This window comes from Carlito syrichta, unplaced genomic scaffold (assembly GCF_000164805.1).
Source record: "Carlito syrichta isolate Samal-C Ts95f unplaced genomic scaffold, Tarsius_syrichta-2.0.1 Scaffold303994, whole genome shotgun sequence".
In the NCBI taxonomy this organism is placed as follows: Eukaryota; Metazoa; Chordata; class Mammalia; order Primates; family Tarsiidae; genus Carlito; species Carlito syrichta.
The window spans coordinates 103,402-120,655 of NW_007248090.1; the positions used below are offsets into that span (position 1 = coordinate 103,402).

General features: G+C 38.1%; 1 protein-coding gene across 1 annotated transcript in view; it reads left to right on the forward strand.

The window, feature by feature from the left end:
• PTPN4 (protein tyrosine phosphatase, non-receptor type 4) overlaps positions 1–17,254 on the forward strand; it is a 126,818-nt gene that overhangs the window by 101,181 nt on the left and 8,383 nt on the right. The window contains exons 20-26 of the mRNA XM_008059331.2: positions 2,208–2,374; positions 3,952–4,042; positions 4,127–4,188; positions 9,164–9,310; positions 10,615–10,743; positions 13,071–13,219; positions 15,960–16,095. Of these exons, the coding sequence (XP_008057522.1) occupies positions 2,208–2,374; positions 3,952–4,042; positions 4,127–4,188; positions 9,164–9,310; positions 10,615–10,743; positions 13,071–13,219; positions 15,960–16,095 (881 nt within the window). The remainder of the gene's footprint in view (positions 1–2,207; positions 2,375–3,951; positions 4,043–4,126; positions 4,189–9,163; positions 9,311–10,614; positions 10,744–13,070; positions 13,220–15,959; positions 16,096–17,254) is intronic.

Sequence of the window (17,254 nt, forward strand, 5' to 3'; positions counted from 1 at the left end):
TGTTTTCCAAAGAAGTTGCACAATTTGCATTCCCACCAGCAGTGTAGAAGTGTTCCTCTTTCTCCACATCCTCATCAGCATCTGTTGTTGTTTGTTTTATTAATGATGGCCATTCTTACTGGGGTTAAGTGGTATCTCAGTGTGGTTTTGATTTGCATTTCTCTGATGATTAGTGAGGCTGAGCACTTTTTCATGTGTCTACTGGCTGCCTGTATCTCTTCTTTTGAAAAGTGTCTATTCATGTCTTTTGCCCACTTTTTAATGGGGCTGTTTTTTTCCTTTCAGCATGTTTGAGTTCCTTATAGATCCTGAATGTTAGACCTTAACACATGGCATTTTTGCAATCCCAAATTTATAGTTTAAATTTAACTAGGCTTGTTGGCTCATGCTTGTAATCCCAGCACTTTGGGAGGATGAGTTGGGAGGATTGCTTGAGGCCAGGAGTTTGAGACCAACCTAAGCAACATAGCAAGATTCCATCTCTACAAAAAATAAGAAAATTAGTTGGATGTGGTGGTGCACGCCTGTAGTCCCAGCTACTCTGGTAGCTGAGACAGGAGGATTGTCTGAGGCCAGGAGTTCAAGGCTGCAGTGAGCTGTGATTATGCCACTGCACTTCAGCATGGGTGACAGAGTGAGACCCCCCCCACTCAAAAATAACAATAATAGTAATAATAGCAATTTAAATTAAGAGAAGAACCTACCTAGGGCCCACTTCTTACAAAAGATCTAACATTGTTTTATAGTCAAAATCTGGACCAGGACCTTTGTCTATTTCATTTTCATTGTGGGTCTGTCATGTCCATTCCTACATGCCTTTTTTGTATTTTCTTTCTTGCTTGCTTGCTTTTTTTTTTTTTGTATAGTTGAGGTCTCACCATGTTGCCCAGGCTTGTCTTGAACTCATGGGCTCAGGCAATCCTCTCATCTCAGCCTCCTAAAGTGCTGGGATTATTACAGACGTGAACCACCGTGCCTGACTTTTGGTTTTTGTTGGGGTTTTTTTGGTCAGGATATCACTCTGTCACCCAGGCTGGAGTGCAGTGCCATACTCATGGCCACTGCACCCTCGACCTGCTGTGCTCCAGTGATCCTTCCACCTCAGCCTTCCAAGTAGCAACTACAGGTGTGTGCCACCACACCCAGCTTATTTTTTGATTTATTGTAGAGACGAGGTCTTACCAAGTTACCCAGGCTGGTCTTGAACCCTTGAGCTCAGGCAGTTCTCTAGCCTACACCTCCCAAAGTCTTTTTTTGTGTGTTTTCAATCTTTATTTCAGAAATGTATTTTTTTCAAAAATGCATGCATTTTCAAGGACAAACCAAACCTCTTAGACAAGAGTAAATGGATCCCCTGCTTTGGCTTCATATTTTACAAGACTTTATACTGGTTCTCTTTCCCTTCCCAATGTGGTCAGGATTCTAGAGGACCAAGAAGATGTGCCAAGCTGTAACCTCTTCTCCCTTTTTGTACCACTTTTTTTCAACCCTCAGTTCTCTGTCCAAATAATCTTAAGCCCATTCCCTAGACCTTCATGGACATTCTTCACAGGTCTGTTCTCCCAGGGGTAGAACGTGGTATATGTACCCTAGGCCAGCAGAATGGCTAAGAGGCAACTGTTTGCAGAGAGAGAGGTATAAACAGAGCTTACTTGTGACTTGGGATATTCACATGTATATTTATAGGCCCCCATGTTAAAGAATGTAGCTGAGAGAGGGAAAAGAAATTGGGTGAACTATAGGTGGGCTGGCATATAGGGACTGATTCTTCCCACACCCATAACCATGAATTCTGGCCTAGATCTCATTTGAAATCTGGCCTCCCAGGTTGTTTATAGATGTGTCAAGGGAAGAAGACAGAGCATATTTTAACATATTTAGACGTATGGTATTTAGGGCCCTATTTGTACTCTTGCCTAGGTATCACAAAGTGGTAGATGTATTCAGAGCTGCTTCTCAGCACTTCTTTGTTTTCTTATTGTCTCTTCAAGTTTTAGACATTTCCAGCCAAAGAACCCTGCTTTTCTCATAGGTGCAGCAGCAGAGTCCTTCAGCTTCACAGCCACTCTCAGTCCCAACACAGTGGCACCAGACTCGGATCTGGTATAATTCTTCATAAATTAATTCTTTCTCTGACACAAAATTTTAAAACATATCTGGTAAATTGCTATCATGAACTAAGTGTGTTTTTTCTTCTGTAATTTTAGCTGTGTATGATGTAGTGGAAGAAAAGTTAGAAAATGAGCCAGACTTTCAGTATATTCCTGAGAAAGCCCCACTAGATAGTATCCATCAGGATGACCATTCCCTGCGGGAGTCAATGATCCAGCTGGCTGAGGGGCTTATCACTGGAACAGTCCTGACACAATTTGATGTAAGTAATATCATTGTATATTAAAAAAATTTTGTTTGTATTTTCTAATTAGTTTCATTGTTTCTTAACTGCCTAATCTACTGTCCATTATAATATATGCGCTAAAATGGTGTTCTGAGAAATGTTTGACATGAAGAGTTCTAAAATGCAAAATTTTTTATTACTCCCAAAGTACTAGCTATGGTTCTATAAATAGATATCTGTTTTTAAAAGAGTGGAAAAGAAAATTTTATACATGTTGTCAAACTGAATTTTTTTGTCATAACCAACTGTTTTTATGAAATGTGGCAAGTGAGGAAAAGCTACTGTAGACTTTAAATCCTGAGATAAAGGAAAATAAGTTTTCTATTTGAAGTTTATACCTTGTCATATTTAATCTTTATCTAATTTTTATCAGTGCAATCTTGAAAACAGAACAAACTCTCAGATCATTATATCAGAAGAACAGGAATGCTTCTTTCTTCAGTGCTTATAACCTGTATTTTGATCAGTGAGCACACAGTGGAATTTGAAATGTCTTTTTTAGATTGATTATATTAGCTTGTTTAAATTAATAAACTTGAATGGTTTTGTTTGTTTGTTTTTAATCTGAAACAGAGTCTTGCTATGTTGCCTAGGCTGGTCTCCAACTCCTAGGCTCAAGTGATCCTCCCACTTCACCCTTCCAAATAGCTAGAATTACAGGTACACACCACCACACTGGGCTTCCTGAATGGTTTTTAATGTGTTTTTAAAAGTGCCCATCATGAATGTTTGTTGCTCTGAAATGTATGTTATAGATATGTGTTTATAACCATACAACATTTAGAGCCTGTGTCAGTGTTTTTTGTAAAAAGTTCTTAGTTCATATACTGTCAACAACTCCAAACTAAATGAAGACTAAATATTTTCTGCAGATTTGCTGTTTAAAACTTCATGTACTTCTGCTGTAAGCAAAATTGGCATCATTTGTTTTACCATTTTTTTCAAAATAAGGAGTAACCCCTTCAGGTTCCCTTCTACTGTGGGAGCTTTTCTGTCTTCTCAATAAATCCCACTTTCTAAAAAACAAAAGCACTGCCGGGCTCAGTGGCTCAGCCTGTAATCCTGCACTTTGGGAGGCTGAGGTGAGTGGATTGCCTGAGCCCATGGGTTCGAGACCCGCCTGGGCAACTTGGCAAGACCTCGTCTCTACAATAAATCAAAAATCAGCCAAGCGTGGTAGTGCGTGCCTGTAGTTCCAGCTACTTGGAAGGCTGAGACGAAGGATCGCCAGAGCCCAGCAGGTCGAGGCTGCGATGGCCGGGAGCATGCCACTGCACTCCAGTCGGGTCAACAGAGTGAGACTCCAACTAAAAAAAAAAACAACAAAAAGCAAAATGTGGCACTTAATATGTGTCAGAAACTATAGAACTTGGGTTTGCAAATGTCATTCAATACTCTACTAGCCTAACGTACATCATTATATAGCTGATATAGTTAAAGGTAAAAAAAACCTATATCCTCTTAGTTATAGAAACAAGTCCGAAAAAGAAAACAGAAGTTGTTGATGACTTATTGGACTTGTTTGTTTTTGTGCTTGTTTTTTGTTTTTTTAGCAACTTTATCGGAAAAAACCTGGAATGACAATGTCTTGTGCCAAATTACCTCAGAACATTTCCAAAAATAGATACAGAGATATTTCGCCTTGTAAGTATCTGTTCTCTCTCTTAAGTCTAATACTCTTTTTTAACGTAACTTTATTAAAGCAATGTTTCTTTTAAATTTTTTCAGATGATGCTACACGGGTCATTTTAAAAGGTAATGAAGACTACATCAATGCAAACTACATAAATGTAAGTTTATTTTTATTATGCCTTTTTCATTTGGAATAATAGGGGCCACTATAAACTTTTAGGTTATTTTTTGTTGTTGTTAAAAACATAACCTTGATAGACTATTAAAACTTCCAGATACTAAAAAATGTTTTCAAAGTTATATTAAATAAAATAGTTTGGTGCTGGCATATATTTTACAGATAGAACAGTGAAATGGAATAGTCCAGTCTTTAAGTAGACTTTAATAAATACTAGAATGTACCTCTGAAAAGGCCTTCTTTTTTTCTTAAAGTTTAGATTCGGGGGGTACATTTGTTACATGAACTTCTTGCATAATGGTTGGAGGTGGGCTTCATTTAGGTGGACCATTCTCCTGATAATGAACCTTGTACCCTATAGATAACTCCTGAACCCTACCTCCCTCATTTTAGTGTTCTCAGTATCTGTCATTTCCATCTTTATGGCCGTTTAGCTCCCGCATGTAAATGGGAACACATAGTGGCTCACTTTCTGTTTCTGAATTCGTTCACTTAGGTTGATATTCTCCAGCACCATCCATGGTGCTACAGAGTATTCCATGGTGTTATGTACCACTTTTCCTTTATCCAGTCAATCTTGACGGGCACTTAGGTTGGTTCCATGATATTGCTCTTGTGAATAGTGCTGCAACGAACATATGAAGTGCAGATACTGTTTTATATAATGATTTATTTTCGTTTGGGTAGATGCCTAGAAGTGGGGTTGCTGGGTCAAATGGTAGTTCCATATTTAGGTCTTTAAAAAATCTCCATACTGTTTTCCATAGAGGCTGAACTAGTTCTCAATCCACCAATGATGGATGAGTGGTCCCTTTTCTCGGCATCCATGCCAGTGTCTGTTTTTCTCTGATTTTTTAACCCGTTTTACTTAGAAGGCCCTTCTCAGGGTCATAAAGAGATTGCTGGTTACTATACAGGACAGACTTATACAATCAGAGGACAAACTTATACAATCACAAATTTTTCAAAAATGTGTGCTTCCTTGAAGTTTTTCCATTCAAATTGCATGAAAAAGCAAATAAAGAGATGGACTATATACTGAGATATATTTAAAAAATCACGTAAGGAAAAGAGCATGTGAAGTGCTTCCACAGTGGTGCAGACACTTCTTTGTAACAGATGGTAGCAATAAAAAGCATTTGTATAAGAAAGGCAGCTGTGGGTATACCCTTTGTATCATATGGCATAACTTGAAAAGATAGATAAGCCAGTTACCATAGCCTTAAAGAGACTGTTGAAGTTGAAGGCTGGTTGTACTGAAGCATTGAGTGGCCCAAATCAATTATATCTATCCACGCTAAGTTGGAAAAGTAATATTTTTGGATAGATTTCCTTTTGTGATGTTATAATTCACAATTAGAATTTTTAAATCCATTTATTTAGTTTGCAGAACAATAGCAAAACAAAAAGACAAAAGTGAGAGTTATAAGCAGCAGTGAAGATGAGTTAGATTTAAATTCCTCCTTGTGGTTTTCGGGAATCACGAGTACATCCTTCCACATTGTCTTTGAACAACAGACTGGACAATAAATTACATGTTATTAATGTGGGAGGAAGAAAACAAGACTGTCTTGTCTGCTCGAATAGAAAAACACCAGGTGGAAGACATCATACAAATTACTACTGCACAACACATGTCAATGAACCCGCAGTGCATGTTCACACATTACCACACATTAGAAAAATATAAGATATAAAATTTTGATTTTTTTTTTTTGAGTTGGAGTCTCACTCTGTCACCCAGACTGGAGTGCGGTGGCCGCTCCCAGCCACTGCAGCCTCGACCTGCTGGGCTCCGGCAATCCCTCTGCCTCAGCCTTCTAAGTAGCTGGAGCTACAGGCGCGAACTACCACACCCAGCTAATTTTTTTGATTTATTGTAGAGATGAGGTCTCGGCAAGTTGCCCAGGCAGGTCTCGATCCTGCGGGCTCAGGCAATTCACTCACCTCAGCCTCCCAAAGCGTGGGATTACAGGCTGAACCACCGAGCCCAGCTAAAATTTTGATTTTTTTTATCATAAATGAGTTCCTCAATATCCAAATTGTTTATAAACCAGATATCCTGGCGATAAAATTGATTCCATCGCTGTACTGTTTAATATGAAGTGAGTCTTTTTTGGCTATTTCATTAAAAAGTGCAGTCGAGTTGCTAGTTAGGTGATTCATGAGGTATCTCCAAGTTCAAAGGGTTAATAATAGCCATTCTGCCTGGTGTAAGATGATATCTCATTGTGGTTTTAATGTTTATTTCTCTGATGATTAGTGGTGTTGAGTATTTTTTCATATGTTTATTGGATGAATGTGTGTCTCTTGGGAAATGTGTATTCATGTCCTTTGCCCAATTTTTGATAGGTTTTTTTATTTCCATGTTGAGTTGTTTGAGTTCCTTGTAGACTCTGGCTATTAATCCTTTGTCTGAGGCATAATTTTTAAATATTTTCTCCCATTCTGTGAGTTTTCTATTTACTCTGTTGATAATTGCTTTTGCTGTACAGAAGCTTTTTAGTTTAATCCCAATTTGTCTATTTATGTCTTTGTCACATTTGCTTTTGGAGTCTTTGTCTTAAATTATTTGCCTAGACTGATGTCCAGAAGAATGTTTCCTATGTTTTCTTCTAGAATTTTTATAGTTTCATGTCTTATATTTAAGTCTTTAATGCATCTGGAGTTAATTTTTGTATATGGTGAGAGGTAGGGATCCAGTTTCATTCTTCTGCAGGTGGCTAGCTGGTTTTCCCAGCACCATCTATTGAATAGGGTATCCTTTTCCCATTATTTATTTTTGTCAAAGATCAGTTGGTTGTAGGTATGTGGCTATATTTATGGCTTCTCTGTTCTATTCCATTGATATATCTTTCTGTTGTTGTACTAATATCATGTTGCTTTAGTTACTATAACCTTATAGTATAACTTAGTCAGGCAGTGTGATACCTCCACATTTGTTCTTTTTATTTAGGGATTGTTTTGGCTGTTTGGGCTCCATATAAACTTTGGGATTGTTTTTTCTAGTTCTGTAAAACATGATGTTGGTTTTTTGATAGTGATTAGTTGAATGTGTGGATTGCTTTGAGCAGTATGGCAATCTCACGGTATTGATTCTTTCCATCCCTGGGCGTGGCACGTTCTTTCATTTGTTCGCGTTGTCCACAGTTTCATTCATCAGTGCTTTATAGTCCTCCTTGTAGAGATCTTTCACCTCCTTGGTTAAGTGTATTCCTTGTATTTTTGTTGTTGTAGCTAGTATAAATGAGACTGAGCTCTTGGTTTTATTCTAGGCTTGAGCATTATTGGCATATAGAGATGTTTCTGGCTTTTGTATACTGACTCTGTACCCTCAGACATTACTAGAGTCATTTATCAGGTCTAGATGCCTCTCGGAGAGGAGCCTTTAGGGGGTCTAGGTATACAAACATGTCATCAGTGAACGGCAGTAGTTTCACTTCCTCTTTGCCGATTTGAATGTCTTTTAGGACTTTCTGTATGATGTTGAATAGTAGTTCTTTTTTTTTTTTTGCAAAACCACAATACACTTAAAAAAATAACAATATCAGCCAGTCATGCTGTCTCATGCCTATATTCCCAGCACTTTGGGAGGCAGAGGTGAGAGGATTGCCTGAGCCCAGGAGTTCAAGACCAGCCTGGGCAACTTAACAAGTCCTCATTTCTACAGTAAAAAATTAAGCCAGGCGTGGTGGTGTGCACCTGTAGTTTTAGCTACTTGGAAAGCTGAGGCAGAAGGAGCACCTAAACCAAGCAGGTCAAGGCTGCAGTGGCCATAAGCATGCCATTGCACTCCAGCCTAGGTGACAGAGCAAGACTCCAACTCAAAAAGAAAAAGACAGAAAAATAACAATATCAAACACAGTTAAATGAAAATACATTCAATTTATGAAAAAGTGCAAATCAAAACTGTTGTAAGGAATTACTATTTCACCTATGAAACTGAAAGATCAAAAAGTTTGCTAATATTACATACAAGTCTACATCTTATATCTGAAACCTTAGACCAAATATGCTTTAAGATTCAGAACTTATGGAATTTTGAAAGGTTTTTTAGTATATATGTCATATACTACACTAAGTAACATCACCTATGAAGATTTCTTTCCTGGGTGTAAACTAGAGAGCATAAACTAAGATGGAAGAAGAGATGTCTTTCTCTATTCACTCTAGTATTCTTTAAATTGCTATGTATAAATTATATATATATTTATATAATTATATATATATAAATATATATATAATTTAAGCTAAAACAAGTGGCAGAATTTTTGTTCCTCACAGATTTTATCAATAAACTATTTACAGATAGATTTATTTCTTTATGAAGTCTCTGCCTCTGAAACAGTTCTCAATAAAGTTGCTCTTATAATCATAATAGGGGTTTTGGAAAATATTTAAATTCCTATTCACTAATTGAAAGGTAAATATGTATAACCACTGAACATTGCCAAGAAATTTCTGCTACAGATAAAATAAACTGTTAATAAAGATTTGTTTTATTGACTGCAGTTTATTTTTATTTTTTTATTTTTGAGTTGGAGTCTCACTCTGTCGCCCAGGCTGGAGTGCAGTGGCACGCTCACAGCCATCCCAGCTCACAGCCACTCCAGCGTCAGCCTGCTAAACTCCAGCAGTCCTTCTGCCTCAGCCTTCCAAGTAGCTGGAACTACAGGCGCGTCTGCCATGCTCAGCCAATTTTTGATTTATTGTAGAGAAAAGGTCTTGCCACCTTGCCCAGGCTGGTCACAAACGTGTAGGCTCAGGCAATCCACTCACTTCGGCCTCCCAAAGTGCTGAGATTACAGACTGAGCCAGCGAGCCCAGTCAACTGCAGTTTATTGAGATTATTTGTATTCGATTTAACAATCAGATAGTAAATTATTTTAATATTACTGATTATAGTAAAAAGTAATAATGCCAAAGATTTTATTTGTATGTCCTTTCCTTTTTAGATGGAAATTCCTTCTTCCAGCATTATAAATCAGTACATTGCTTGCCAAGGGCCATTACCACACACTTGCACAGATTTCTGGCAGATGACTTGGGAGCAAGGCTCCTCCATGGTTGTAATGTTGACCACACAAGTTGAACGTGGCAGAGTAAGTCATAGTTGAATTCTACACATTGCTTGGACTTTTAAAAATCATATTGCACATATAAAGTCTTTGATATATGTTGATTTAGTCTTTTAAATTAAATTAATGTTTATTTACTCTTATCTAACCTTTAAGCTTCTTTTCTTGTGGATTTATGATTTACACCATCATGCTTAAAACTGTGACTAACATAATAAATATGAAAAAAGTATTAGCCATTATTGTCATTATTATTAAAGGGTTTAATATGTATCTAATAAGGAGCTTGTATCTAAAGAGTACGTAAAGAAATCTTACAATTCAACAGTAAAATGATCTCATTTAAAAATGGGCAAAGGATCGGAATGGGCAGTTATTCAAAGAAGATGTACAAATGGCTAAGAAGAACATGAAAAAAGATGCCCAACCACATTGACTGATGATGAAAATGCATTGACTAATCAGGGAAATATAAATCAAAACCTTTCTTTCATTGTGCTGAGTAAAAGAAGTAAAAAAGACCACATATTATGTGATTACATTGAAATGAAATATCCTTAATAGGCAAATCTTTTTTTTTTTTTTTTTTTTGAGTTGGAGTCTCACTCCTTTGCCCAGACTGGAGTGCAGTGGCACGCTCACGGCCACCCCAGTGTTGATCTGCTGAGCTCTGGCGTGAGCTACCACGCCCGGCTAATTTTTTGATTTTATTGTAGAGATGAGATCTCGCCAAGTTGCCAAGGCTATTCTCAAACCCGTGGGCTCTAGGCAATCCCCTCACCTCAGCCTCCCTAAGTGGTGGGATTACCAGCTTGAGCCACTGCGCCCGGCCTAGGCAAGTCTTTGGGGACAGGAAGTAGATGAACGGTTGCCTGGATCCAAGGTGTGGGGGAAGGGGGGGAGAAATGGGGTAAGAGCGCGATATGACTACTAATGGGAATGGGGCTTCTTTGGGTGTCGTGACCGTGTCCTAAAAGTGACTGTGGTGATGTTTGCACAGCTCTGAATATTCTAAAACAATTGTGTCCTTGAAATGGGTCACTTGTGTGGTATGTGAATTATGTATCATAAATCAAGCTGTTTAAAAAGCTTAAAATTTAATCAAGATATTTGAAGTCTCAAAATAGAAACAGATTGCCTACTATTACAAAGGGAATACATGACAAAGAAAAACTGTTATTAGTCGGCAGATCTAGGTGAAGGGTATTTGAAAATTCCTTAAGTCGTTGCAACTTCTCTGTAAGTTTGAAGTTTATGAAAAATTACATTTTAAAAATTGGAGAACTTAAGTCCAAGTGTACATAATTTGTGTATCCTATCAATATCAGGTGAAATGTCACCAATATTGGCCAGAACCCACAGGAAGTTCATCCTATGGAAGCTACCAAGTTACCTGCCACTCGGAAGAAGGGAACGCGGCCTATGTCTTCAGGAAGATGACGCTGTTTAACCAAGAGGTAAGAATGAATGAATGAAGGGTATCCCTTCATTAGAATTATATTCTAGGTAAGGACTTTAAAGCTGAGAATGTTTTCTACTATGAGTACTGGCTACTAGAAAATATTATAAAAATTACTGAACTATTTCTCTGCTTTTATGAAGTCCTTTGAAATTTTACGAAGAGTATTCTGACCAAGCACGGTGACTCATGCCTGTAATCGCAATGCTTTGGGAAGCCAAGGTTGCAGGATTACTTGAGGCCAGGAATTCAAGATCAGCCCAGGCAAAATGCGGATACCATGTATCTACAGTATAAGAATAATAATAAAAATAAAGTATTCTCTATTCTGTAATGAATATTATTTCCAATTTCTGCAGCTAAATATGAATGGTCAGTGAAAAAGGAGACTGGTAAATAATATTAATTACTACTCCTACTTTGCCTGTTCAGAACAATTATACCAGGGGTGTGTTTGGTTGTAAAAAAAATTCTTACTCTAAGTAATATCAGTAAAGTATTTGAGTATGTCTGTGGAAATGGGGGGAAAACATTGAAAGCTATCAATTTATTTCCCTTTTTTAAAAGAGTAAAGGAGTACAACTTTAAAGTCCCCTAAGTATTAAGGAAGAAAAAGTCATAGCTAGGATCTTCTGACAGCAGATTGTAGCTTTCTAATTGCCAGCTCTTAGTTCTACCTGCGTCTGTCCCCTTGGCTTCCAAATCCAAAGCCAGAAATGGAAACTGACTGATAAAGGATGGCTCAGTACTCCAACTGGAAGGTGTATACAGAAGGCATCATTCTGCCAGTTCTTTCAGGCTACTAGAGACCACGTACCCTACTTGTACTGCCTGCAGCTAGATATTCCTCTGCCAGCCACCCTTGGTTTTGAAAGGGACGAAAAGAAGAAGGAAACAACTGCTAGAGAAGAGCAAACAGCATGAGCTATGAGTACCCAGGCCCATCTCATCAATCGTCAAGACTTTGGAAATGGGAACTCCACCTCACCTCCTGCCACAAGAGTATGATTAAAGGAACCCCAAAAAGGAGAGGAGCCAAACGTTCTAATTTATAAGAAAAGGAATCTAGCATTGAATGAAGCTTAAGTTTACAAGAAATACAAAATTAAATTAAAATTCAAAATCTTAATGGGCTAGAGATTTTGTCAGAATGAATTTAGGATTTAGGGACATATATTATATAGTTAATGGTCTAATGTAACAGGTCAAGCCAACAAGTTAGTTCTTTCCATTTTCTCAAGTAATTAAAGGTAGACCATGTATGTTTATATACAATAATATCTATCTTCAGTGTATTCTATTATACTTCACCTATTGATTATCCATGGCAGTTTTGTATACCATAGTGGCTTTTCTTTACACACCCCGAGTATCTTAGAACTATGCTATGATACAAATTAGTTTCTAAAATTTGAGCTATACATAACTGGGAAAATCAATTTGCTACTATAAATACATACATGAATGGATGGATGGACGACAGCAATTACTACTCCAAGTCTTGATTTACTTTCATGATCTTTTCTGAAAGCCCTCTTTAATGTAAATAGCAATAACCAGATTTCACAGTATTGAATGACTATACTGACCACTCATTGAGCATATGGTGCCAAGTAGATGATTGGGTGATATATAGGTTCTCTCATGGAGTTTTTTTTAGCATGAGATGGTCACTTTGAGGTATAGATGTTATTTCATTTTTCAGTTGAAGAAGTGAGGCTCTGAAATATTAAATGCCATAACTGGCAGAGTCAAGATTTGAACCAAGATGTATCTAAACCCAGTGCTCTTACTCTGTTCATTATACCAACCATTGACTTCTCAAAAAAGAATTAATCCCTGATTTGAATTTGAATTTTTATCATCTCCAGTCCTTAATCTATATTTATCTTGTGGGTCTTTTTCTGATTTTCATAACTAATCATCTGCATTGTATCAGGATTAATTCAACTTTGTTCACAAAAAATGTTTCTTACCGTTCTTGCTCACCCAACAGTGCTTAAACTTTCTTTAAGCATTTCTCTGGATCTTACTTTGTTTATACCTGTTTACTTGATTATCATCTTAAAAATGCTTTATAAATATAGAAACTGAGTTATAAAAAGAGCATGATATAAGTACCCAATACTTAAGTGAATATAATGCTTTGTATAAAATGGTTTCTTTCTTTTTTATTGAAAGTTTATGTTTTAGTGAGTTTACACTTTTGGGGATAAGGAGTAGTTGGTTTTGCTTTCCTTCTAAAATTAAAGTGACATGAATATTTATTTGTTTTTTTAAATGTAATTTCTAAGTAAAGGTACATAATTTTTTGTTTGCACTTAGAAAAATGAGAGTCGTCAACTCACTCAAATCCAGTACATAGCCTGGCCTGACCATGGAGTCCCTGATGATTCAAGTGACTTCCTGGATTTTGTTTGTCATGTACGAAATAAGAGGGCCGGCAGAGAAGAACCTGTTGTTGTTCATTGCAGGTATTCTGTTTCCTGTCTTTTATATATATAGCTGACTGGTGTATCATTTTATTTATTTATTTATTTTTATTTTATTTTATTTTTAAAGCAGGATTTATTGAGAGGACAGAAAAGCTCCCACAGTGGGAGGGGACCCCAAGGGGTTGCCCCTGGTGTATCATTTTAAAAGGACATACATATTTTATCATATTTTGTTTTGTCCTTATATCGTTATGTCACTATGATAATCAGAACTCAAAGCTGTGTTCTGAAGGTACAGGGTAAAGTATATGTTCTAACACGTCACTGGCATAAGAGATAAAACTAATACTGAAGGCATTGATTTTTAAAAACTCATCTTTTTTGTATTTTGACATCTCTGACATTGGTTTTATGATTTATAATAACTTCGGTTTTATGAAAAAACAGAATTGTAGGCTAACTCAGTCCATTTTATTAATATAACAAAATATTTGAGACTGTGTTATACAGAACAGAAATGTGTTTCTTATAGTTCTGGATGCTCAGAAGTTCAAAAACAGGGTGTCCACAGGCTCAATGTCTAATGATGACTACTCTCTGCTTCCAAAATGGCACTTTTTTTGCTACACTTTTTTGTTACATCCTCTATAGGAGACAAATGTTTCCTCACATGGTGGAAGGGACAGAAAGATGAACCAGCTCCCTCAGGTCCTTTTATAAGGGGCCTAATCCCATCCATGAGGGCTCTGCCCTCATGATTTTATCACCTCCTAAAGGTCCCACCTCTTAATACTATCCCACTGACAGTGATGTTTCAACATATGAATTTTGGGAGACCCATTCAGACCATAGCATGGATATTAAGTTGCAGCCTAAGATTTAGATTCTCTCCCTTCTTCCTTGCCTCTGGCCCCCTTTAGGACATTCATTGAGTATTCTGACCTCCCTTGGAATGGCCTACCAAGTGTCATTATAGGATATACTACTTCAAGAACTCTAGGTGAACAATGGCAGGCTATCCTTCCTTTCTTTCAGACCAAGGTCCCTTTGTGCCCTTAAAGGGCCAAATACAATAACTTCATAGCTGCTGAACCAGAGTTTAGGAGACAAATTACTCCCTCCCTGTTATGACCACCTTTGACTTATCCAGAGAATATATTGAGATATCTTTTTATCCTTCAACTTTTCCATACATTTTAAGAGTAGGCTTTCAGGCAACCCCTTCGGGTCCCCTCCCACTGTGGGAGCTTTTCTGTCCTCTCAATAAATCCTGCTTTCTCACTTAAAAAAAAAAATAAACAAATAAATAAACAAATATGATACATCACATTAATGGAATCAAGAAAAAAATCACACACACACACACACACACACACACAAAGTAGGTTTTCAGATCTTCAAAACAGATTGTGGACCAAAATTTGAAAGGCAAAGTGGCAAGAATGGCAAAACACATTTGACTGTTTTATATTCTAAGTCTCTGGTAGCTACTACATTCATGTTCACAGATTAGACTTCAAAAAATTATTCTTGATTATCTCAGTGGTAAGGTTTAATTTAAATTTTATTAGTCGGGCTCAGTGGCTCAGCCTGTAATCCCGTGTCTTTGAGAGGTTGAGGTGAGTGGATTGCCTGAGTCCGTGGGTTTGAGACCCGCCTGGGCAACTTGGCAAGACCTCATTTCTATAATAAATCAAAAATTAGCCGGGCATGGTAGCATGTGCCTGTAGTTCCAGTTCCTTGGAAGGCTAAGGTGGAAGGATCGCCGGAGCCCAGCAGGTCGAGGCTGCGAGGGCCAGGAGCGGCCACTGCACTCCAGTCTGGGCGACAGAGTGAGACTCCCAACTCAAAAAAAAAAAAATTTTTTTTATTATTAAAAAACTAACAGTATCACTGTAATTCTGCATTTTGCATTTTAAAGGAGGGTGGTTCTATTAAGCTATACATTGTTTAAGCTTTAAAAACTGAAATGTAGCTCTTTTAAAATAGTGTTTTTTCTACTACCATTGGATGGGGGAGATAGAAGATGATCAATATTAAATGAGTCATTAAGAGTACTTTTTTCATTAGCCGGGCGTGGTAGCACGCGCCTGTAGTTCCAGCTACTCGGAAGGCTGAGGCAGGAAGATCACCAGAGACCAGCAGGTCGAGGCTGTGGTGGCCAGGAGTGGCCACTGCAATCCAGTCTGGGTGACAGAGTGAGACTCCAACTCAAAAAAAAAAAAAAAGAGTACTTTTTTCTGTTTTCAAAATATTCTGTAGTTGGCTTGCTACTTTTACAATATAAAACATTAAAATGATGGCCGGGCACAGTTGTTTATGCCTGTTGTTCCAGCTGCCAGGAAGGCTGAGGCAGGAGGATCACCTGAGCCCAGCAGGTTGAGGCTGTGGTAGCTGTGAGCAGTATGCCACTGCAGTGCAGCCTGGGCCACAAAGTAAGACTCCAACTCAAAAAAAAAAATTAAAATTAGATTGTTCTTTTGTGTGATAAGGCAGTTTTCTGCACAAAAGCCACAAGTAGTTTAGCACAGGGGCCCACACCCCCAGGCTGCGGCTGGCACCAGCCCTGGCCTGTGAGGAACCGGGCCACACAGACGGCAAAAGGCGAGCGGTAGGAGAGCGGGGCTCTGAGGGGCCCGTTGGATTCTCAGGGGGGCCCCACCCCTGCCCCACGGACAAACGTTTGCCACGAAACCAGTTCCTGGTGCCACAAAGGTTGGGGACTGCTGATTTCGCATAATGCTGTCAGTAAGGCCTTGCCTGAATTTGTCTTTTTTAGTGCTGGAATCGGAAGAACTGGGGTTCTTATTACTATGGAAACAGCCATGTGTCTCATTGAATGCAACCAGCCAGTTTATCCACTAGACATTGTAAGAACAATGAGAGATCAACGAGCCATGATGATTCAAACACCTGTACGTACTGTACTTCATACACAAGTGTGTCTTCACAGCATGATGCTTTGCGTTACCAATTGTGGTCGTTGCGTGGGGGGGTTATCTGTTGAAATTTACTGTATTAAAGATTAAACTGAAAATTTTCTTATTTTTATTTTAAAGATGCAGGGTACGATTCAGGGTTAGGTTCATCTGCAGGTAAAGTGTGGGTGCCCTTATTGATGTTATGTGCCCTTCACTCCGCGGGCAGTGTCCCACTACCACCAGCTCCTTTCTTATACTCTTATGATAAATGTTCAGGGTCCGCTTATGAGTGAGTACATATAGCACTCAGATCTTTGTTTCTGTGATAAATCACTGAGTATTATAGACTCCAATGTGTATTCTAAATCATATTTTTATTTTTTTAATTCATTGTCAGGAGCTAATAAGCCATAGCCACAGGGGGTCAGCAAACCACTGCCCACTGGCCATGTCTGGCCTGCCACTTGTTTTTGTAAATAAAGTTTTAGTGGAACACAGCCATGCTCATTTGTCCATGGCTACTTTTGTACTACAACAGTAGAGTTAAGAAGTTGCAAATTAGCTGGGTGTGGTAGCACGTGCCTGTGGTTCAGCTACTTGGAAGGCTCTCTGGAGCCCAGCAGGTCAATGCTGGGGTGGCCGTGAGCATGCCACTGTACTCCAACCTGGGCAATAGAGTGAGACTCTGACTCAACAAAAAAAAAAAAAGTTGCAATAGTGACACATGGCCTACAATTTCTAAAATATTTAAAGATCTAACCTTTTACAGACAAACTTTTGCCAACATACAGATTACCTAGCATGTTAAATCTTGAGCACTTAAACAGGTACAGAGGGACTTACTTTGTCTTACTTAGTCAAATAGGATACTGAAAATGATAGTATCTCTGACCTGGAGAATCTTGATAGACCTGCTTTCTGTAAAACAGCTGTGGTGAAATTGTTTTTCTTTTTTATGTTGGAACTTAAATTGCAACAAGTTATAGAAATTAAAGTACTTATTTAGTGTCTTCTAATTATACTCCAGGAATCAAGAAAAGAATCATGGAATTTTAGAGTTAGTGTTAAGATTATCTTTGTACCTTGGCAGCGAGACCTCATTTCTACAATAAATCAAAAAATCAGCCAGGTGTGGTAGTGCATGCCTGTAATT